Source organism: Geotrypetes seraphini, chromosome 10 (assembly GCF_902459505.1).
Source record: "Geotrypetes seraphini chromosome 10, aGeoSer1.1, whole genome shotgun sequence".
Classification (NCBI taxonomy): Eukaryota; Metazoa; Chordata; class Amphibia; order Gymnophiona; family Dermophiidae; genus Geotrypetes; species Geotrypetes seraphini.
In genome coordinates this window covers 27,210,349-27,234,357 of record NC_047093.1, presented here as the reverse complement: position 1 = coordinate 27,234,357, position 24,009 = coordinate 27,210,349, and the positions used below count along the sequence as shown (strand labels likewise).

Genomic DNA, 24,009 nt, shown 5'->3' with positions numbered 1-24,009 from the left:
GGATTTTCAGGATTTCCCCAATGAATATACATGAGGTCTATTTGCATGCACTGCTTTCATTGTATGCTAATAGATCTCATGCATATTCATTGGGGAAATCCTGAAAACCCGACTGGACTGCGGCCCTCGAGGACCGACATTGGACACCCCTGGCCTAAGTGGTTTACATTCAGGTGCTCGAGTATTTTGCCCCGTCAGCCCCAGTGGCCTCACTGTAGAACTGGAGATATTCTTGATACTTAAAAGAACACCATACCTCAGTAGTCCTACTGACCGAAACTGAACAACTTACCAAACTTTGCTGTGAATGTCTGGTCAAAAAGGAGCAAAACCAAGCTAATACACTCTGTACAACCTTCAGTGCTTCCAGTTCTGCAGTTAAAGCTCATGCTCTACAGCAGTGGTTCCCAACCCTGTCCTGGAGGAGCACCAGCCAGTCGGGTTTTCAGGATAGCCCTAATAAATATGCATGGAGCAGATTTGCATGCCTGCCACCTCCATTATATGCAAATCTCTCTCATGCATATTCATTAGGGTTATCCTGAAAACCCGACTGGCTGGTGCTCCTCCAGGACAGGGTTGGGAACCACTGCTCTACAGTATTGAAAACTGCTTGGAGATCTAATGCTATTGTCTCTCCCTCCCAGACCTGATCCAAACCACTACACAGTTTATCTGCCCGTCCCACTAATGTTGACTCCTTACCTCACTTGCTAACCAACCTGCCCTGTTGCCAAACCCTTTACCTGTACAAACCCCAGATGAGAAGTCAAAGAGGCTAGTCCTGTCTGTTCCAAAAACTTGCTAATAAAAAGAAGCCGACTAATAGGCCTAAAATTATCTGTCGGCATGTGAACACATGTCCCCAGAGTTTTCAGTTTGCCAAGCTCTTCTCTTTAGCGGAATGCGCCACTGTGGGATTTCACGGTATGAGCAACCCTGCCCCTCTTCACTCTTTGGTCTCCACTTCCATGATATGCCAGGTACTTGGCTAAACCTTTGGCAGAGCTCAGCTCCCATTGATGGCCCATTTAGGCAAGACCTGGGGACCTGTGCTTGATTGGTCACAGCATGAACTGTTGAAACCTTAGCCCTGCTAGCTCTCAGCCTAAAGAGGGCAGACTCAGAGAAGGTACTGTAGGTTCTTGCAAGTGCTAGCTGTGTGGCTGGTGTCCAGGCAGCTTTTTTCTCTGCTCGAGGGTTCTTCCTCCCCTTATGCATCTTCTTTTTCTCGTTAATTTTCTTCTGAACCTGCTCCAGCCCACTTTCCAGGCCACACACGTCCTCCAGGACTCTGTTAACACGGTCAAACTGATCCAACAGGTTATTTACTGCCAACGGCAGGCGCTCTAAGTAAACCCCAACATCATAGGAATCAGGAGCAGGGCTGTCTGGGAGAGCCAGCTCTTCCGAGCGGAAAGATCCCGAAGAGATAGTGGATCCAGAGCTGTGGAAGGCAGTGCCAGCAGATGGCAGGCGAGAGAGTTTGGAATTCCTAGATGAGCAGGAAAGGAGGGACTCCATTCCTTCAAACTTCACCTTATGACGGAACTGGAAAGAAGCAAAATGCAAACGAGGTTAGAGGTACTTGATCGTTAAAATACAGTTTCTGCAAATACCACTATAATGTGAACTAAAGGAGAAAAACCTCAGCATATAAGAACGCTAAAAATCATTTTATGTTCAAAGATCTGGTAGGCGGGGGAGCTCAGTTGTTTGGAGGGAGTGTAATATTGTATTGTATTGTAATAGAACGCTGCCGCCATCTTACTCTAAGCATTCTAGGAGTTGGATGACAGTAGCAGCCGTGGTGAGTCTTTTGTTTTAAATTTAGGTTGGTAAAGATATTTAAGATAGGAGTTTCAGTATTATGGACAACATTGACTGTGTCTCTTTTTTTATAGGGGGACCCTTGATAAAGCACACTAGTGCGAAACATGTCAGGTCATTCCCTCCCGGGTCACGCACAATAAGATAAGTGAAATTTAAAATTCAGGATGACAAGTAAAAGCTAGCAAAAGCCTATTTAAAGGTTATTAAATGATATTTATGGAATTTACTATTAAATTATTTAAATTAAAAGTAAAAATACAAGCAATAAATGCAGGGGCCAGTGATGAAGAGCCACATAATTCTTCCCGCTTGAAGTTTTTGCTAGGCGGTGGAGTGGTGGGTCTGAGGCCCATATGCTAAATAAGTGCAAATAAGGATTGACATCTAGCACAGGGTTTGGAAAAGATCTGCATAGGCATAAAAACATCCAGTATCTATGTATTTGTTATTTAACAAACTAGGGGGAAAGTGGCACCTTAAAAATCATTAGGGGGTTATAGTCAGCTGGCATCACTCAGTGTTTGCTGACCAGAATGGAAATTCAATGCTGGGCTACGTCTGGGCTTCAGTATTATAAGAACATAAGAATTGCCGCTGCTGGGTCAGACCAGTGGTCCATCGTGCCCAGAGGCAGCTAAACCGGCTATAGAGCATATCATCCCATCCCATTCCATTCATCTTCTTCTATACCAGTGGTTCCCAACCCTGTCCTGGAGGACCAGCAGGCCAATTGGGTTTTCAGGCTAGTCCTAATGAATATGCATGAGAGAAATTTGCATATAATGGAAGTGACAGGCAAGCAAATGTGCTCTATGCATATTCATTAGGGCTATCCTGAAAACCCGATTGGCCTGGTGGTCCTCCAGGACAGGGTTGGGAACCACTGTTCTATACCACAAGTTTCAACAAGGATTCAATGCGGTTTACAAAAAGATTTCTAATCAATGGTCATGAGCAATGAATTATAGGTTTGAAGAAGTAGAAATGTCTCGGCATTTTGAATTATATGTTTGAAGAGAAGAGCATTTAGCCCAGGGATCTCAAAGTCCCTCCTTGAGGGCCGCAATCCAGTCGGGTTTTCAGGATTTCCCCAATGAATATGTATTGAAAGCAGTGCATGCGCATAGATCTCATGCATATTCATTGAGGAAATCCTGAAAACCCGACTGGATAGCGGCCCTCAAGGAGAGACTTTGAGACTTCTGATTTAGCCCTCTAAAGTTGTAATATGTGTCCGGTTCACGCAGATGCTGTGGGAGGCCATTCCAAATGTTGGGACCTTGGAATGCAAAAGTGGAGTCATATAACTTCTTTCAGTACACAGGCAAAGGTGAAGGGAAAGCTGGCTTAAAACATAAAGGCCCCCTTTTACAAAGCAGCGCTAGCAAGTGGCCGTAGCAAATGCTCTGATGCCCATTCAATCCCTACAGGCATTCGAGCATTTACCATGTCAGCCCACGTTATTGGGTTCAGTGCTGAATAACTGATCAAGTGCTGATTCTAATACTACTACTATTTATTATTTCTAAAGCGCTGAAAAGCGTATGCAATGCTGTACATTTTAATGTAGAATAGACAGTCCCTGCTCAGAAGAGCTTACAATCTAATTTAGACAAGACATTTCGGGGTGGGGGAGATTATGGTAGAGGAAATGATACAGTGGGTATAGGTATCTGACTCTACCCCTAAATACCCCCAAAGTAGCTAGTTTAAAGCTGAGCACTATCTGAACATTTTCAAAGGCACTAACTGGATAAGTCCTCAGGTAAAACAAAAAGAAACCAACAAATCTGCATTGAAGATACAGCAATCAAACCAAAAAAAGAACTGCAGAAAAAATGTACAAGGTTCAGGAATTTTATTCAAATCAATGAAAAATGTGATTCAAAAATTGGTCCTTGGTATGAAGGGTGCGGACCCGACATGGTCTGTGTTTCGAAAAACACTTCTTCCTCAGGGGTCTGTGATGCTCAGTACATAAGTATACAAGAACCATATGGATTAGAGCAAATAAAACATAAAATTCTGAAAAAACGGGTGCTAAAAAACTCATGTCAAAGGAACTGCGCAGAATGGCATATAGTTTGAGTACAGTCGTCTCAAACTCCAACCCTTTGCAGGGCCACATTTTGGATTTGTAGGTACTTGGAGAGCCTCAGAAAAAATAGTTAATGTCTTATTAAAGAAATGACAATTTTGCATGAGGTAAAACTCTTTATAGTTTATAAATTTTTCCTTTTGGTTAAGTCTTAATAATAATATTGTCATTTATAGCTAAAGAGACATATGATCAAGAAACTGTTTTATTTTACTTTTGTGATTATGATAAACAGACCGAGGGCCTCAAAATAGTACCTGGCGGGCCGCGAGTTTGGAACGAGTGATCACAATGTAATCAACTTTAAACTTGACATCGGGAAAGGGAAACATGCCAAAACCTTAACCACCACCTTAAACTTTAAAAAGGGTAAATACGATCGCATGAGAGCCATGGTAGAAAAACGACTCGAGAAGATGGTGGACAAACTTGAAACGGTAGATCAGGCATGGTCCCTACTGAAAAATACTATCACAGAAGCACAAGATCTCTACATTCCGAGGATTTCCAAAGATCGGAGAACAAAGAGCAAAAGAGAACCGGCATGGCTTACCATACAGGTGAAGGAAGCCATAAAAGAAAAGAAGGACTCTTTCAAAAAATGGAAATGCATAAAGACAACCGAAGCCTGGAACAAACATAAAGATGATCAGAAGAAATGTCACAAGGCGGTGAGGGATGCCAAACAGGAGTATGAGGAAAAAATAGCCCAGGAGGCCAAAAACTTCAAGCCCTTCTTTAGATACGTGAAAGGGAAAAAACCTGCAAAAGAGGCAGTGGGACCCCTGGACGACCAGGGAAGAAAAGGGTACATCAAGGAAGATCAACAAATCGCAGACAAACTAAATTCCTTCTTTGCGTCCGTCTTTACGAAGGAGGACACCTCAACAATACCTGAAGCGGAGAAAGTGTTTGCAGGAGAAATAGAAGACAGCCTCACCACAGTTGAAGTGGACTTAGACCAGATATACTATCAGATCGACAAACTTAAAAGTGACAAATCCCCTGGACCGGATGGAATTCACCCGAGAGTCTTAAAGGAATTGAAGGTTGAAATCGGAGAGCTATTGCAAAAACTTGCAAACCTGACAATCAGAACTGGACAGATACCGGACGACTGGAGGATAGCGAACGTCACGCCAATTTTTAAAAAAGGATCGAGAGGGGAACCGGGCAACTATAGACCTGTGAGTCTTACGTCTGTCCCCGGCAAGATGGTTGAAGCACTGATCAAGGATAGCATAGTCTGGCACTTGGACGCACACGACTTGATGAAACCCAGTCAACATGGATTCAGGAAAGGGAAATCATGTTTGACGAATTTACTCCAATTTTTTGAGACTGTGAACGAGCAAATTGATAGTGGGAAGCCGGTGGACATAATATACTTGGACTTCCAGAAAGCGTTCGACAAAGTTCCACATGAAAGACTTCTCAGGAAACTACAAAGCCATGGCATAGAGGGGGATATACAAAGGTGGATAGGCAAATGGCTGGAAAACCGAAAGCAGAGAGTGGGCATAAATGGGAAGTTCTCCGACTGGGAGAAAGTGACTAGTGGTGTACCACAGGGCTCGGTACTTGGGCCGATCCTTTTTAATATTTATATCAATGACCTGGAGGAAGGAACAACCAGTGAGATCATCAAGTTTGCAGATGATACAAAACTATGCCGGGCAATCAGATCGCAGGAGGATAGAGAGGAACTCCAGAGCGACTTGTGTCGGTTAGAAACATGGGCGGAGAAATGGCAGATGAAGTTCAATGTGGAGAAATGCAAGGTAATGCATTTAGGCAATAAGAATAAGGAATACGAGTATACAATGTCAGGTGCAACTCTGGGGAAGAGTGAACAAGAAAAGGACCTGGGTGTACTGATAGATAGGACCCTGAAGCCGTCGGCACAATGCGCGGCAGCGGCAAAGAAGGCAAATAGAATGTTGGGCATGATAAAGAAAGGAATCTCGAGTAGATCGGAGAAAGTTATAATGCCGCTTTATAGGGCAATGGTCAGACCACACTTGGAATACTGCGTCCAACATTGGTCTCCCTACCTAAAGAAGGATATAAAACTGCTGGAGAGGGTGCAGAGACGAACAACAAAACTGGTGAAGGGTATGGAGAAACTGGAATACGAGGATAGACTTATAACACTAGGATTGTTCTCCCTAGAGAAAAGGAGACTGCGTGGGGATATGATCGAGACCTTCAAAATACTGAAAGGAATCGACAAAATAGAGCAGAGAAGATTATTTACATTGTCCAATTTGACACGGACTAGAGGACATGAAATGAAGCTAAGGGGGGACAGGTTCAGGACTAATGTCAGGAAGTTCTGCTTCACTCAGAGAGTGGTTGACGCCTGGAATGCCCTCCCAGAGGAGATTATTGCGGAATCGACCGTCCTAGGCTTCAAGAGCAAACTAGATGCATATCTCCTTAAGAGAGGCATATAAAGATATGATGGACTATAAATTACGCCAGGGTACACCTGGCAGGGCCTCCGCGTGCGCGGATCGCCGGACTTGATGGACCAAAGGTCTGATCCGGAGATGGCAGTTCTTATGTTCTTATGTTCTTATGTTCTAGTATATACTTGAGCATCATGGACCTTGAGGAAGAAGACTTTTTCGAAACAAGGACCAATTTTGGAATCACATTTTTCATTGATTTGAATACAGTTATTTTATTTGGTATACCGCCATTTTTTCAACGAAAAGTCAAAGCGGTGTACAGTAAATAAAAGCAGTGAGCAATATTTAAAGTAAAAACATAAGGGGGAAAATACACGAACAAATTAACCAAACTAGACACCAAAAGTCAGGAAAGGTGTACAATATCTTAAAGGGAAAAAAACCAAGCAGGATAGGAACAAGTGGTTAGGATACAGTTCTTTTTTGGTTTGACTATCCGGTTAAGTACCATGGAATATGACTGGTTAGCCTTGAACACGCAACTTAACTAGCTAGGAGCTATTTCTGGCCAGTTAAATCGCTTTGAATATCGATCCTGTTCTTTGTATTGTAAAATGTAAAGTGCTTCCACTATTATGTTAACAAGAAAATATATACAGAAGGTTTTTATGCCTGTGATAGATATTTATACCTAAAGGCCCAGATTTAACTTAGTAACATAGTAAATGACGGCAGATAAAGACCTGAATGGTCCATCTAGTCTGCCCAACCTGATTCAATCTAAAAATTTGTTGTTATTTTTTTCCTTCTTCTTCTTAGCTATTTCTGGGCAAGAATCCAAAGCTCTGCCCGGTGCTGTTCTTAGGTTCCAACTACTGAAGTCTCCATCAAAACTCACTCCAGCCCATCTATACCCTCCCAGCCATTGAAGCCCTCCCCAGCCCATCCTCCACCAAACGGCCATATACAGACACAGACCGTGCAAGTCTGCCCAGTACTGGCCTTGGTTCTTCAATATTTACTATTCTTTTCTGATTTTAGATCATCTGTGTTCATCCCACGCTTTTTTGAACTCAGTCACCATTTTCATCTCTCCCACCTCTCTTGGGAGCGCATTCTTTAACTGTCACTGATTTTGCTAGGCACCCAAGCTCAGTAAAAAAAAACAACTCTGTTTAAACAACGTTTTTAACTGATTTTCAAAGAGCTTAGCGGCGCCTAAAAAGTGGTGCCAGAATTGCACCTCCATGGACGCTTTAGGCAGCCTAAAGCCACTGTGGGCGTGGCTAATGCCAGAAGTGGAGTTAGGCGGTCTAAAGCGCTTATGGAGGCGCGACCGGCCTGGAAATCCCTGGCCTACCTTTGCCAGAGGCGCAATTCTGTACCTGGTGCCGTTGCGTGACTTGACATGCCAGAAGTGGAGTTAGACGGTCTAAAGCGCTTATGGAAGCGTGACCGGCCTGGAAATCTCTGGCCTACCTTTGCCAGAGGTGCAATTCTATACCTGGTGCCGTTGCGTGACTTGACATGCCAGAAGTGGAGTTAGACGGACTAAAGCGCTTATGGAAGCGCGACCGGCCTGGAAATCTCTGGCCTACCTTTGCCAGAGGCGCAATTCTGTACCTGGTGCCGTTGTGTGACTGACATGCCAGAAGTGGAGTTAGGCGGTCTAAAGCGCTTATGGAGGCGCGACCGGCCTGGAAATCCCTGGCCTACCTTTGCCAGAGGCGCAATTCTGTACCTGGTGCCACTGCGTGACTGGCATGCGATCGGCAGCCGCTTATACAGTGGCTTCTGATAACGGCGCCGGTTACAGAATCCTGGCCAAAGTGCTTTTGTTTTAAACTCCTTTTATTAAACAGAATTGCAATCATACAGAACGGAAACTGTACAAAATATTTTACCACTGGTGTCTTTTCCCTAAACAATCTCCTCTCCCCAAAACACCCCTCATACTAAACACCATGACGTAGGCCAACCTCCTTAGGAAGTGTGTAAATATAGTATACTTAGCTGCAATAGTAAACCTAATATTAGATGGGAATATAGGTGGGACGATAGATTTGGTATGAACATATGCAAAGAAGTAGGATGACCGATGTGCCGTTAACATAAGTAGGATGCTTGATTATGCCATAATTATGCCGGTCTTAATAACTCTGTATTGTAACACCGCTACAGAAGCCCCTGTAACTCTGTATAGAGTCCATGTATTGTAACACCTTTTACAGAAGTTCATGCACACCGCTCTGAATTGACTCCCCAGTCATTAGTAGCGGTATAGAATCTCACATTACACAATACATATAGGCAGTATAAATACCAAGATGACTGAAGACAGTTCTCATCCCAACATTGATAGAATTAAGCTGCTCAAACAGTGCAACCAGTGGATAAATTTGAGCAAGTAAGTACAGTCTCCTGCTGAACTAATGAGAACGCCTACTTCAGTACCTTGGTTGCCTCCACCCTAAGCCTATGAATGACAGATCTCCAGGATTAAGGGCTAGATTCACTAGATTAAGAGCTAGATTCACTAAAGCCCCCTTACCTGTCCGATCCAGTTCCGATCCGTGGCCAAGTCATGCTGGGCGACCGATTTACTAAAGGCTCCCCGTGCAAATGACCTAATCGGAAACACGCCCACAAGCGATCCCACGCATGGCTGAAGACCGATCGCGACGCATGCGCAAACCATCATTGATGGCTGTACATGCGATCCGTGCATGCGCCGCTCTCTTGCACCAGCGAGATCAAAACAAAGGGGGAGGGGTGGCGAGGTAATGGCAGGCAAAGGCAGACGTGGTCAAGGACTGAGCCGGACCCGATCTCGTCTCCCGACGGGACTCGCTGCAGCCTCTTTTAAAAAAGCCAAGAGGGGGAACTGTCCAGCTTACCTGTGGGGCAGTTAGACTATGGGAAAGAACATGAAACCCGTCCTGACTCTTCTGCTCTCTGCCACCCTTCCCCGCAATGCAAACCCGTGGTTTTAACACGCAGGATTAAAGTGGGGCTGCACTGCGGGGAAGGGCGGCAGATAGCAGGAGAGTCGGGACGGCACTTTTCCCCACAGCCGCAAAGGTTTAGCGGTCAGAGAGGAAGGCTTGCTGCTTAAACACATGAGGCAGGCAGGGTGGCAGAGAGCAGGGTTTTTTCATGACTGGTATTTCAGGGCGGGAGAGAGCAGGAAAGGAGCGAACGACTGGTCCTCATCAGTCGCTTGGTTTTGGATCAGCCAGCCCAGTCGGTATGCCTGAAAAATGTTAGTGAATCGCTGCCTTCCTAGATTTGCATGCCATTTCCCTCATTTGCATGCGCAGATCGGATCTGGTGCGGACAGGATCGGCCAGAAGGTTAGTGAATCGGAGCGGGGTCGGTACACGATCGGTTTGCTTAGTGAATCTAACCCTAAGTGAATGTGCAAACTGAACTGCGGCTCACGTAAACCTCCTGAAACTGACTTTGGCTACTGCTTCTTGCGTTTTACCTCTTTAGTTTTGCTGATCCCCAGCCACAGCTTGAACCGTTTCACAAAGAACTCGATCATCTCATAGTCTTGCGGCTCTGTGGTCGGCTGGTACATTTCAGCTCTCACCCCTTGGTAACTGTGGAGTACGATGGCACATAGGAACCACCCACCAATGAAAAACAAGCCAACCACATAGCTGACAATGTAGATGCCACCAAGAATGGGGGAGTGCTGTAGAAGAGGGTAAAAGCGAATCTTCCCATGGAGTACGGAGAGGAGAGAAAAGAACGAACAACTAAATGTCCTGAATTCTTCGACTGTGGTGTGAAACACCTGCAAAGAAGGAAAAAAAAAATATTTGCATTGCGGTATGGGAACCCACCATGGCATTCCATTGTCAGTTTTGTGCCCTCCAAATATAATTTTATGCATTATAAAAGCTTTTTAAAATGTGCTATCTAAAACTTCAGAACTAGAGGGAAAAAAAGTCCATCTCTTCTTCCTGCTTTGCAGTTGAAGAAGATGGTATATGGATGAACTCTTCCCCTTGTCAAGGAAATGCATCTCAGATAAATTCAAGCACTAAGAATAGCCTTACTGGGTCAGACCAATGGTCCATCAAGCCCAGTAGCCCGTTCTCACGGTGGCCAATCCAGGTCACCAGTACCTGGCCAAAACCCAAGGAGTAGTAACACTCCATGCTACCAATCCAGGGCAAGGAGAGGCTTCCCCCATGTCTTAATAACAAACTATGGACTTTTCCGCCAGGAATTTGTCCAAACCTTTCTTAAAACCAGCTACGCTATCTGCTTTTACCACAACCTGGAGACAGATTCCATACTTGTCAGGACTGAAAGCCCCCAGAGAAGAATGAGGCTAAGATTAATTTCATATAAACACTGAATTGTATGAGGTCCATTAGCAGAACACAGCAAAGGGGTTTGCATTATATCTCTGCTAAGAAGTGAAGGAAACCCTGAGGCAGACCCCGGTTGTTTCATAGCCTACAACAGGGGTGCCTACACTTTTTGGGCTTGCCAGCTACTTTTAAATTGACCATGTCAAAATGATCTACCAACAATAAAATTTTAAAAAACACAAAGCACACTGTACGCAGAGAAAATGTTAATTATCATTTATATTCCGGGTTTTTTCAAAGAAGTCAAGGCAGACTATGCAATGTCACCTCAGTAACAACCATACAAAAATAGACAAATATAACCCCCTCCCTTTTTACTAAACCACGATAGGAGTTTTTAGCGCAGGGAGCTGCACTGAATGCCCCGCGCTGTTTTCGACGCTCATAGGCTCCCTGCGCTAAAAAACACTATTGCGGTTTAGTAAAAGGAGGCCATAGTGCAAAATATAGACAGCAGATATAAATTCTCAAAACAGACACATTTTGATCACTATATTGAAAATAAAATCATTTTTCCTACCTTTGTTGTCTGGTGATTTCATGAGTCTCTGGTTGCACTTTCTTTTTCTGACTGTGCATCCAAAATTTCTTCCCTTCTTTCAGCCGTCTGTATGCTTCCTCTCCTCCAGACCTCATTCCCTCCCCCAGCTTTTTCTTCCTGTCTCCCTGCCCCCTCCCCTTTCTTTCTTTCTCCCTGCCCTTCTTTCTGTCTCCCTGCCTCCCTTTCTTGCTTTCTCTCTCCATGCCCCCTTTCTTGCTTTCTCCCTGTCCCCCCTTTCTTTCTTTCTTTTTCCCTTCATTCTCTTTCCCTTCTTTCTGTCTGTCTCCCTGCCTGCCCCCTTTCTTTCTTTCTCCCTGCCCTCCCCCAAGCCACTGCCACTGCCATCAGGGAGCAGGCCCTCAAGCCACCGCTGCCCCAAGCTCTCCCTGCAGAAGTGTCGGACCGACCAGCATTCCTGTCCTCGACATCAATTCTGAGAGGAAGTTCTGGGCCAGCCAGGCAGCAATTGGATGGCCCGGAACTTCCTCTCCTACAGCAGAATTGACGTCGGGGAGAGGAAGGCTGATCGGCCCGGTAGATCGCAAAGGCAACGCGAGTCTATCACGGAGCCCGGGTTGGGCTCTGCGATTGACTAGCATTGCCTTTATGATCTACATATTGGGCACCCCTGGCCTACAACAACCGGAATCTGCCTCATACAGCAGGAAATAATTTGGGCAGATTCTTAGATGTTATCTTGTTCTGTGTGTTTGTTCTAACCCTAGTCATCATAAAACATGAGGACTTTGACCTGCAATGAAGATGAATCTTGGAATATTAGAGAAAGCACAGTTACTTACCGTAACAGGTGTTATCCAGGGACAGCAGGCAGATATTCTTAACACATGGGTGACGTCACCGACGGAGCCCTCGGTACGGACCTTTTAACTAGAAGTTTCTAGTTGGCCGCACCGCGCGTGCGCGAGTGCCTTCCCGCCCGACGAAGGAGTGCGTGGTCCCCAGTTAGGATAAGCCAGCTAAGAAGCCAACCCGGGGAGGTGGGTGGGACTTAAGAATATCTGCCTGCTGTCCCTGGATAACACCTGTTACGGTAAGTAACTGTGCTTTATCCCAGGACAAGCAGGCAGCATATTCTTAACACATGGGTGACCTCCAAGCTAACAAAGAGGGAGGAGGGATGGTTGGCCATTAGGAAAATAAATTTTGTAACACAGATTGGCCGAAGTGTCCATCCCGTCTGGAGAACGCATCCAGACAGTAGTGAGTAGTGAACGTGTGAACTGAGGACCAAGTGGCCGCCTTGCAGATTTCCTCGATGGGCGTGGAACGGAGGAAAGCCACAGAAGCAGCCATAGCTCGGACTCTGTGGGCCGTGACAGATCCTTCCAGTGAGAGACCGGCCCGAGCATAACAGAAGGCAATACAGGCAGCAAGCCAATTTGAAAGTGTCCGTTTGGAGACAGGACGGCCCAAACGGTTGGGATCGAAAGACAAAAAGAGCTGAGGGGATGTTCGGTGAGCTCTGGTACGATCAAGGTAGTAAGCAAGGGCACGCTTACAATCCAGCGTGTGCAACGCCTGTTCTCCAGGATGCGAGTGAGGCTTAGGGAAGAAGACGGGAAGCACAATGGACTGGTTGAGGTGAAAAGCCGAGACCACCTTGGGAAGGAATTTAGGGTGGGTACGCAGAACAACCTTGTCATGGTGAAAAACAGTGAACGGTGGGTCGGCAACCAGTGCATGCAGTTCGCTAACCCTCCTGGCAGAGGTGATGGCAATTAGGAAAAGCACCTTCCATGTAAGAAGCCTGAATGAAGCTGTGGCAAGAGGCTCAAACGGAGGTTTCATGAGAGCAGAGAGAACCACATTCAGGTCCCAGATGACGGGAGGAGGCTTGAGAGGCGGTTTGATGTTGAAGAGCCCTCTCATAAATCTTGAAACCAGAGGATGAGCCGTGAGGGGTTTTCCGAGAATAGGCTCGTGAAACGCAGTGATGGCACTGAGGTGGACTCTGATGGAGGTGGTTTTGAGGCCAGCGTTGGACAGCGAGAGCAAATATTCCAAGACAGTTTCCACCGCCAAAGAGGTGGGTTCTTGATGATGCCGGAGACACCACGAGGAGAATCTGGTCCACTTCTGATGGTAACATTGGAGAGTGGCCGGTTTCCTGGAGGCGTCCAAAATGAGGCGGACCGGTTGAGATAGATTCTCAGGAGAGGTCAGCCCGAGAGAAACCAAGCTGTCAGGTGGAGGGAAGACAGGTTGGGATGTAGTAGAGACTGATTCTGCTGTGTAAGTAGAGTAGGAAACACAGGAAGAGGAATGGGCTCCCTGGAGCTGAGTTGAAGCAGAAGGGAGAACCAGTGTTGACGAGGCCACCGAGGGGCGATGAGGATCATGGTGGCATTGTCCTTGCGGAGTTTGGACAAGGTCCGCAACATCAAAGGAAGTGGAGGGAAGGCATAGAGGAACCGATCCCTCCAGTCGAGCAGGAATGCATCCGGGGTCAGACGGTGAGGAGAGAAGAGTCTGGAACAGAATTGGGGCAGCTGATGGTTGTGAGGTGCTGCAAAGAGGTCCACCTGCGGAGTGCCCCATCGAGCAAAGATGGAGAGTAGAGTCGGAGGGTCCAACGTCCACTCGTGAGGTTGAAGGATGCGGCTGAGATTGTCGGCCAGAGAGTTCTGTTCGCCCTGGATATAGACCGCCCTGAGAAAGAGATTGCGGTCCGTGGCCCAGGTCCAGATGCGCAGAGCCTCCAGACAAAGGGGGCGAGATCCGGTGCCGCCTTGCTTGTTTATGTAGTACATGGCGACTTGATTGTCTGTGCATAGGAGGAGGACTTGAGGACAGAGAAGATGTTGGAAAGCCTTGAGGGCGTAGAACATGGCTCTGAGTTCCAGGAAATTGATGTGATGACGACGCTCCTGTGGGGTCCAAAGTCCCTGGGTGCGTAGATCTCCCAGGTGAGCTCCCCACGCGTAGGGGGACGCATCTGTGGTGATGATCATAGAGTGGGGGGGCAGATGGAAAAGTAGACCCCTGGAAAGATTTGAGGAGTTCAACCACCATTGGAGAGATTGCTGAAGAGATGATGTCACAGAGATGGGATGAGAAAGAAGATCCGTAGTCTGTGACCACTGGTTGGCGAGCGTCCACTGAGGTGTACGAAGGTGGAGACGAGCCAGAGGAAGGACATGCACTGTCGAGGCCATGTGACCCAGGAGGACCATCATCTGTCGAGCAGGAATGGAGGGATGCATGAGTACCTGACGGCAGAGATGGAGCAGGGTCTGCTTGCGATCGGAGGGGAGAAAAGCCCTCATTAGCGTGGTGTCCAGAACTGCTCCAATGAATTGAAGTCGCTGGGTGGGAAGCAGATGCGACTTGGGGTAGTTGATCTCGAACCCCAGGAGGTGGAGGAGAGAGATGGTGTGATGAGTAGCCTGTAGCACAAGTGGAGACGTAGGTGCTTTCACCAACCAATCGTCCAAATAGGGGAACACCTGGAGGTTGTGAGACCTGAGGAAGGCCGCTACCACTATAAGGCACTTGGTGAAGACCCTGGGTGAGGAGGCGAGGCCGAACGGTAGCACCTTGTACTGATAGTGGTGGTGCAGTACCTGGAACCGCAGGTAGCGGCGAGAATGTTGATTGATGGAGATGTGAGTGTAGGCCTCTTTGAGGTCCAGGGAACATAGCCAGTCGTGTTGAGAAAGAAGAGGGTAGAGCGTGGCAAGGGAGAGCATTCTGAACTTCTCCTTGACCAGACACTTGTTGAGGTCCCTGAGATCGAGAATGGGACGGAGGTCTCCCGTCTTTTTGGGTACCAGGAAGTAGCGGGAGTAGAATCCCTGCCCCCTTTGATCTGGAGGTACTTCTTCGATGGCATTGAGAAGGAGGAGGGATTGAACCTCCCTCAGGAGGAGGGGGGTTTGAGATGAGTTTGAAGCAGACTCTACGGGAAGGTTGTCCGGAGGCAGAGTCTGGAAGTTGAGAGAGTAGCCGTGGCGGATGATGTTGAGGACCCACTGGTCCGACGTGATGACTTCCCAACGGCTTGAGAAAATGGTGAGACGACCCCCGATAGGCTGTGGAAGAGGCAGCGAGGGTGGATGACTGGCTATGCCCTGGAGAGAAGAGTCAAAAGGGCTGAGATTGTTTAGCAGGCTGAGGAGGCTTGGAGGGTTGAGTGGCCTGAGACCGAGCCTGGGCATGGTGCTGCTGTTGACGGGGTCGCCGAGATTGTTGGGGAGGTGGATTGAGTGGCCTGGCTGAGAACCTCCGCTGGTAAGATGATTGAGGCCGATAGGGTCGAGCAGGCGGAGCCTTCTTTTTCGGCTTGATCAGGGTGTCCCACCTGGTCTCATGGGCGGAGAGTTTCTGGGTGGTGGAATCCAGTGACTCTCCAAAAAGCTCATCCCCGAGACAGGGGGCGTTGGCCAGGCGGTCCTGGTGGTTGATGTCCAGGTCGGAGACTCTGAGCCAGGCCAAGCGACGCATGGCTACAGCCATGGCAGAGGCCCGAGAGGTGAGCTCGAAGGAGTCGTATATCGAGCGGACCATATACTTGCGCATTTGGAGAAGGCCAGATATGTGCTGCTGGAATAGCGGGACCTTGCGCTCAGGTAGGTACTTCTGGAGGGCAGACAGCTGTTGGACCAAGTGTTTGAGATAAAAGGAAAAATGGAAGGAATAGTTGTTTGCCCTGTTGGCAAGCATGGCATTTTGGTAAAGCCTCTTGCCAAACTTGTCCATGGTCTTACCTTCTCTGCCAGGAGGGGTAGAGGCATAGACACTGGAGCCCTGAGTCTTTTTTAAGGTGGATTCCACCAGAAGGGACTCATGGGGCAATTGAGATTTGTCGAATCCTGGAATAGGGATGACACGGTAAAGGTTGTCCAGTTTACGGGGAGCTCCCGGTACCGTGAGGGGATTTTCCAAGTTTTTGTAGAATGTCTCCCGTAAGATGTCATGTACGGGAAGTTTGAGGAACTCTTTAGGAGGTTGCTCAAAGTCTAAGGCTTCTAAAAAGGCTTGGGACTTTTTGGAGTCAGATTCAAGGGGAAGTGACAGAGCAGCAGACATTTCCCTCAGAAATTTAGAAAAAGAGGACTGCTCAGGTTTAGAGGTGGCATCAGGTGCCGATGGTTCCTCATCAGATGAGGAGGGATCCTCCTCGGTACCGAGAGGAGTCTCCTCCCATAAATCAGGATCCCTGACCTCTGGTGCGTGTCGGGACACCGGGGTGGAGGGTGCGGTGTGGCGAGTCTTGGACAAAGATTTACCAGAGCGCACCGAAACGGCACCAGGGGAGGACGATCGGCGTCGTTCTCGGTCCCGAGAAGAGTGCCGTACCGCCTGGTGCCGAGCAGGATCCACTGTGGGTTGAGAATGAACCACAGGATCATCAGGAAGTTGTTGGGCCGAAAGGATCGGCATCGAGGTGTTTACCGGTACCGAAGGAGTGGACACCGGGGGCTCGGTGCGGGGCTCGGGCCGGTCTGGTACCGGAAGGAGCGGTGCCAGGATAGAGGGTAGCAGTTGTTCAAGCTGTTTCTTCAACTGCTCCTGAAGCTGAGTTTGCAGAATGGCCGAGATACGGTCATCCAGGGGTGGCATCGGAACCGCTTTCTTTTTCTTCGGTTCCTTGGATGCCGCTCCACGCCCCGGCGATGAGGAGGCCGATGACGAGGCACTCACCGTTATCGGGGCGGAGCGTTTACGGGACCGGTGCGATGCCGGTATGGACGGTGTCGTCACCGTAGCTGGAGGGCGCTCGAGGGAAGAGGAAGGCTTCTTAGCCGGCTTACCTGGCGCCAGTGGCGCCGATGCGGGATCGGTCGGTGTCGAGCTGGACGGTGCCGATTTCTGCGGTACCGCCGTTGAGGGTGATGAATCCATCGCCGACTCGGAGCCGAAGAGCAGGGTTTGCTGGATTCTTCGGTTTTTAAGTGTACGTTTTTGTAAAGTGGCACAGCGGGTGCAGGAATCTGCCCGATGCTCCGGACCCAGGCACTGCAAACACCAATTGTGTGGGTCAGAAACGGAGATCGGGCGTGCACACCGCTGGCACTTCTTAAAACCGACCTGCGGGGGCATGAAGGGGAAGATAGCCTCCGCAAAATCGAAGTCCGAGGCCTGTATAATGGCAACAGGCCCCGCCGGGGCAAAAACGAAAGAAACAATAAAAATCAAAGTTTTTTTTTTTTTTTTTTTTTTTGCAATTGAAAGAAAAAGGAAACCCGAAGGTAGAGGAAGAAAAATATATAACAAAAGCGCGAGCGGGAAGGCAAAAAGTGATTTCAACGGCCGTTGAAAAAATACACGCGTCTTCTTCGCTCCGCGGAAACGAAGAAACTGGGGACCACGCACTCCTTCGTCGGGCGGGAAGGCACTCGCGCACGCGCGGTGCGGCCAACTAGAAACTTCTAGTTAAAAGGTCCGTACCGAGGGCTCCGTCGGTGACGTCACCCATGTGTTAAGAATATGCTGCCTGCTTGTCCTGGGATAACCAGTGCATGCAGCTTCACCATGAGACCTTTAGAATAGAATTACCAGATATCCACACTGGGCGTAGATGAGGGTGAGAAGGAAGAGGAGGCAGGTGGTGGCAAACAAATCAACCAGTGCATGCTGGAATGTCTTCTCAAACACAGACCATCTCTTTACATAACGCAGCTGCTGAGCAGTCTAAGGAAAGAGGGAGAGTCACAGGAGAATTGAGTATATAGTTCCATGATGAGTGGGATGGCTTGATTCTGTTCTGAATTTGCCCCATCACATGCATGTCCTTAGGAAAAACAGACTTCTGTCCTCCCACCCCCTGCATACAGTAGTGTAAAAGCAAGCCTGACTCAGGTTGCCCCCTTTTGATATGAAACTGTAAGAAAAAGGAAGTCAGAGCCCTGATTTTGTGATTGGAGAGGTGCTGTGGCACAGGTTAAAACCAGGTGAGTGAGAACCAAGTGAGCACTCATTTTCAGAATGAGTTCAAGTAGGGTTGCCAGATATCTGGGAAAATCCGGACTTGTCCTCTTTTTAGAGGACTGTTCGGGTTCCCAGGCGGTCTTTCCAAAACCCGGCAGTTTGTCCGGGTTTTGGAAAGCCACGATGAGCCCCGGCCACATCTGGAGGGCCTCTGACCATGCGCAGATAACATCACACATCCGCACATGCTTGAGGCCTTTCAGATGCAGCCAGAGCTCGTCAGGGAAGAAGATGAGGCTTTGAGGGGGGCAGGACTTGAGGCAGAACTGGCTGGAGCTGGAAGTGGAACAAAGGTATCCATAATGATTATGCACAAGGTAAATGCACTGCTCTTTAAACATATGAAGATTTATCCTATATATAGTCATTGTGGACATTTCCAAAACTTGCCATGCTGTGACATCCTCAGGTGAGGTTTGGGAACCCTTGACGTAAACTGTATTGGTTTATATTAGGGTTACCAGACGTTCTGGAAAATCTGGACATGTCCTCTTTTTAGAGGACTCTGGGTACCCGGATGGACCTTCCAAAACCCGGAAGTCCAGGTTTTGGAAAGTCCTGAGCTCCGGGCTATGTCTGGAGGGCCTCTGAGCATGCGCAGATGATGTCACCTGCATCTGCGTATGCTCAGAGGCCCTCCAGACGCGGCCCAGAGGTCGGGAAAGAAGAGATGAGACTTTGTGGGGGGCGGGGCTGGGGGTGGAACAGGGCAGAGCAGAAGGTAGATCGGGGCGGGGATGAAGATAGAACAAGGCAGAGCCATGGGGTGGAATGGAGCGGGGCCATATGTCCAGGATTTTACAGCTCTAAATATGGTAACCTAGTGTGTGTCTCATACCCTCAGCACAGTGACCATCAAGAGAAGAGCAGAAAGACCAATCTCCATCTGCTGCAGTATCGCCACCTTGTAGAAGCTGGTGAAGGCCTGATGATTTTGTCTGTATTTTTCTAGTTGTATGTCTGCCATCCAGACACAGGCAAAGTGCAAAAGGCCAATGGCGACAGAGAGAAGTGCCAGCAGCCGTTGGATCCAGCATCGTCCTTGTCTTAAGTAGAGTCCTCTCTCACGAAACAGAAGTACGAGCTCAGGAACTAGAAAACCCACACCAAATATTAGCAGACATACCTGGAAGAGTCAGGACGGAAGATCCATGAATCATCAGGAACACAACTAATGAAATGCAAGATAAAATGGTAACATGGCAACATGGCATGGTGCGTATAGTATGACAAAACATAGCTAGGCAAATATAGTATTACAAAGCATGACATCCACTTGGCAAAATTGTTGCTTGTTTGTAGTTTCCTAGTGATAAAACTGATTGACAGTTGTTCTGGCTTGTGATTGACTGTCTGATGCCCTCCATGTTCTCTGAAGAACGTTTAACACTCTCATGCAGTAGCCAGAACTTTGCCATATTTGGGGTGGGGGGGGGCAGAGTTGGAGAAACATGGAATTTACCTGTTTCATTCTATTCTTTTTGGCTCTAAGCTAATTTAGAACTGAGACTAGAGTTAGCACCATAAGCTTTCACTGGTAAACACTAGAAAACCCTGCCCCTCCCTTATTTTATCTCATTGCTAATTCACTTGGTTAATTCTTTTCAGTAACAGTTTTCAGAGTACCTTCCAGAACCCTGCAGCTGTGGCCCTAAATCCAGTGCATTGACTGTGAGCCTCCCCCCACCCAGGAACTATGAATGCAGCTTCATCTGGCCTAAAGAGCAGAAGACCTCAACTGGAAATTGAACGCAAGTCCCTACATGGAAGTCCACGGCACTGAACCACCAGGTCAGCTCAGCTTTGTCACGTTTTAATAATCAGAGTTACGTACCGCCATGGCAAGTGGAAAATCCAGACCCTTGCTCAGCTGCAGCATGTGAAATGGAAGTACTGTTAAAGTGGACACAGCTGATCCAGCTCGCGGGAATTCAAACAAGAGGGCAACAGCGGCATACAGGTTCACATCTGCATTGTACTGAGTGAACTCCACAAAGACAGCCCTGCTCCTGTTAGAAATAGGAATTGCAAAGGGAGAAGGCGAAAGAAAAAAAAAAAATCAATTATCAATCCAAATTCCTGCATTTGCTAATGTGCAACCAACAGAGGCCCAGAGATTTTAGTTAGATTGTGAGCCTTCGGGACAGTAAGGGAATTTCTAAGTACCTATTTTACTTATAATTTTAATGCACCCTATTGTCTATTTTTCTGTAAACCGCTTAGAATCCTAACGGAGTTTAGCGGTATATAAGAAATAAATTACATTACATTTTCAGAAGCGCAGTTGAAGTCCTGAGGATTGGAGATAAAAACTGAATATCCTCATCCAATTAATGAATTGGGATTAGAACAGAGTCGCTTAAACTTTTTTAGCTCCGGCACACTAAACGGGGCAAATGTTTTTCATGGCACATTATAATTGAAATGATAAAATTGCAAAACCAACAAAATATTAAATTTGAGAGTTATTTATTTAAAGTTCTTTAAGCTATGTATGGGTAATTGTTGCCCTATGGAGATTTTTAGACCGAGGATGTGTCTCCCTGCTTCAAAGTTTGTGTAATATTGAAGCAGGAAAGAGATTGTTTTTTCAACTCCTATTAGACACTGAGGTCTTTTCTCTAATTTTTAGTACATAGTGCTGTGTATAATATTGGATGTTTTTTGTTCTTGCATGATTATTTAGTAGCTTCCTTGCTTGAGTTTTTTGTGTTTTGTTTTTTTGTATACGGTTATGTCATCCCTGCGCCAGAAATGGCCTAGTAGGCTTTTTACTCCTGAGATATGTACATATGATTCTGAAATATCAAACTATACATCACCTTGGAAGCCTGTTTAGATGAAATTCACTATCCACCCCCTCCCCTTTTTAAAAAATCATAGCACAGTTTTTAGCACCGGCCATGGCAGTAACAGATCTGATGCTCATAGAATTCCTACGAGCGTCGGAGCTGTCACCGCTGCAGCCAGCGCTAAAAACCACACCACAGTTTTGTAAAAAAAAAAAAAAAAAAAAAGAGAGTATATAAATTCAAATTATTAATATCGCTTTACTGGGGTGTTTTTGATTCCAGAGTCTACGTTACAGGAAATGTTCCACGCAGATTCTTCAAAGGATCCCCAACAAAACTATCAACTTATAGATAGTAGGATATTTGCATTCGATTCGATTCAACCCAAAATAGTACCTCAAATACATTATTCATATTCTGCCAAATAGTGATTTAAATTCGAATATGAAATAAACACTTGATCTCTGATTTCACATTGGTACTTTTATTATTTGTTATGTTAAACCTCAATGCCCCCATTATTTGTATTCGGGATTTGGCTGAATAATATTTTCCATTATTTATATTCGACTGAATAGTAAAATACGCTATTTGGTACAGTTCTAATAGGCAGACGTATACTATACCTTTTGCTGATCCAGTAAGTATTTTGAAGCTCTCTTAGGACCCTTTGGGCTTCTTCTGAACTGTTTCCAAGCTCCTGCCAGGCGCCTCTGTAACTACTGTAAAGTCCCAACTTCCCCCAGAACCAAAATCTAGAAATAGAGAAATGGGGGAGGCAGAAAATATCATTCTGATATTGACATCTATAGATGGTAATGTCAAAGAATTTGCTGACTTCGGGGTTGCCAGCTGACTCCATATTTTCAGGCTCGCTTTACCATGCATGGCATACCTAGTATACTGTATTTGACAGCTGAGGCCAAAATTTTTTAACACCCCCCTTCGCTATATAAAAAAAAGAATTTTTAGTAATAATCCACAAGTTGCACAACAAGGGTGCACTTAGGAAAAGGCAGCATCTAGTGTTCACTGCAGTGTTAACAATATCAATACAACCCTTGTAAAACTAAACATGCCAGATTAATACAGATCGATCCTGTACAGTCAGTGCTCACAGAAACCCACATCTTTTTCATACAAACAGAACACAGATACACCCTCACCCAGTATGCATTAAGTAATCACAAACTAAAAATAGAAACATGTAGACAGAAGTTAAACTGAACCAGCAAGAAGCCAGACTCTGCATGCAATGCAACACCACAGAAACAGTGATATGTTCCCTAATACTGTGCAAAATATAAAAATAGATGTAATTTTGAAAAATACCAATCACTACTTTACAAATTAACAAATACTGTAGAAATACAACAAAAAATGGTAAATAAGAAAATGCCATTTTATTGGACTAATCCATTTTTCTATTAGCTTTCAGAGGCCAAAAACCTCCTTCCTCAGGTCAGTACAGTATACTGTTGTTACGGCATCCTGTCCTGACCTGAGGAGAGGGGTTTTGGTCTCAGAAAGTTAGTAAAAAATGTATTAATTTAGTCCAGAAAAAGATTATCTTATTTCCATTTTAAAATGTTTATCAATACAGCTACAATATTACTTTATTTTAAAGCAACAACAACAAAAAATATTTTTTCTCTGGTTTCTGCTTTTCTCATCTTCTCTTCACTCTCCATCCAGCATCCATCCTTTTTCTCTGCTCCTTCCATCAACTGTCAACCCTCTTCCCCTTCTGTATGGCATCTTCCCTCATTCTATGCCCCTGCCATAAACTGTCTATCCAGTGCCCCTTCTCTTCTTTACAAATGATTCATTTCACCTTCACTCCTTCTCCATTTTTTTTTTTCTGTTTTCACTCTCTCCCTCATGCTCTGCCATCTCTTTCTTCTCTTATCCTTCCTTCCTTCCCACCCAACCCCACTCCATTGTCTGGCATCTCTGTCTGCTTCCCTTCCTTTCCCTCCATGCCCTGGCATCTCTCTCTCCTCTCTTTCCCTTCCATCTCTTCCTTTCCCTCTCCCTCCATGCTCTGGCATCTCTCTTTTCCTTTCCTTCCCTCCTTCCCACCCCATGATTTGGCATCTCTGTCTGCTTCTCCTTCCCTTCCATCTCTTCCTCCCCATCCATGCTCTGGCATTTCCTCTCCTTCCTTTTCCTCCATTCCCTATAGTCTGGCATCACTCTCTTCTCTTCTCTCCTCTTCCTTCTCTTCCTTCTCCACCCCACCCCCCCCCCTCCAACTGGATGGATTTTTTTCCTTACTCCTCCTTCCCTCCCTCCAATCGAATACATAGTGCTGCATTTCTCTACCCACCCCCCACCCCCCATGGATACCTCTCTGTCTCTCTATTTCTCATCGTCCACAGTCTTCACAACTCGCTGCTCTGCCAGCATCAGGCTTTCCTCTCTGCTAGATCCAGCCTACCTCCTACTTCCGTGAAGGCAGGACCCAGCAGAGAGGAAGGTCCAATGCCGGTAGAACAGCATATTCATTGGGGAAATCCTGAAAAACAAACTGGGTTTTGGCTCTCGACCGAGGCTGGACACCCCCTGCTCTCGAGTTTATGAGAAGGAGGTCAGTATGATAAGCATTCATTAATGGAACGTGTCATCACAGCATTGTACAATATAGTGTAGCCAGTGACGCAGTAAGGGTAGGTGGCAATCCCCTGCTCCCTCCTCTCCATGCTCCTGCACCTTTCTGTCCCCACTCCATACTTTTGCTCCCCCTCCCCTCCCCCTGTACTTCTAAATGTTCGCCAGAGTGAGTGGCTTCTGCAGCAAGCTCCTCGCACCAGCATTGGATTTCCCTCTAACATCACTTCCTGGCCCTGTGACCCAGAAGTCCCAGAAGAGAGGAACTGGGCTGGTGCAAACAACAGGCAGGAGAAATTGCTTGCACTAGTGAAGATCTACAGATGCACGGGGTGGGGGAAAGGATGGTGTGAGCGTGGCAGAGAGGTGACGGTGCCCCCCA

The 24,009-nt window shown here is 46.7% G+C and overlaps 1 protein-coding gene across 3 annotated transcripts in view; it reads right to left on the bottom strand.

Moving 5' to 3' along the window:
* Window positions 1–553: 553 nt before the first annotated feature.
* Window positions 554–24,009, bottom strand: part of LOC117368163 (polycystin-1-like) — a 134,035-nt gene continuing 110,579 nt past the window's right edge. For all 3 annotated transcript variants that reach the window (XM_033961537.1, XM_033961538.1, XM_033961539.1), the window contains exons 42-47: window positions 21,644–21,772; window positions 20,060–20,234; window positions 19,064–19,351; window positions 17,794–17,928; window positions 9,833–10,147; window positions 554–1,551 (exon numbers count right to left, since the gene is read on the bottom strand). In XM_033961537.1, coding sequence (XP_033817428.1) covers window positions 838–1,551; window positions 9,833–10,147; window positions 17,794–17,928; window positions 19,064–19,351; window positions 20,060–20,234; window positions 21,644–21,772 — 1,756 coding nt within the window. In that variant the 3' untranslated portion in view covers window positions 554–837. The remainder of the gene's footprint in view (window positions 1,552–9,832; window positions 10,148–17,793; window positions 17,929–19,063; window positions 19,352–20,059; window positions 20,235–21,643; window positions 21,773–24,009) is intronic.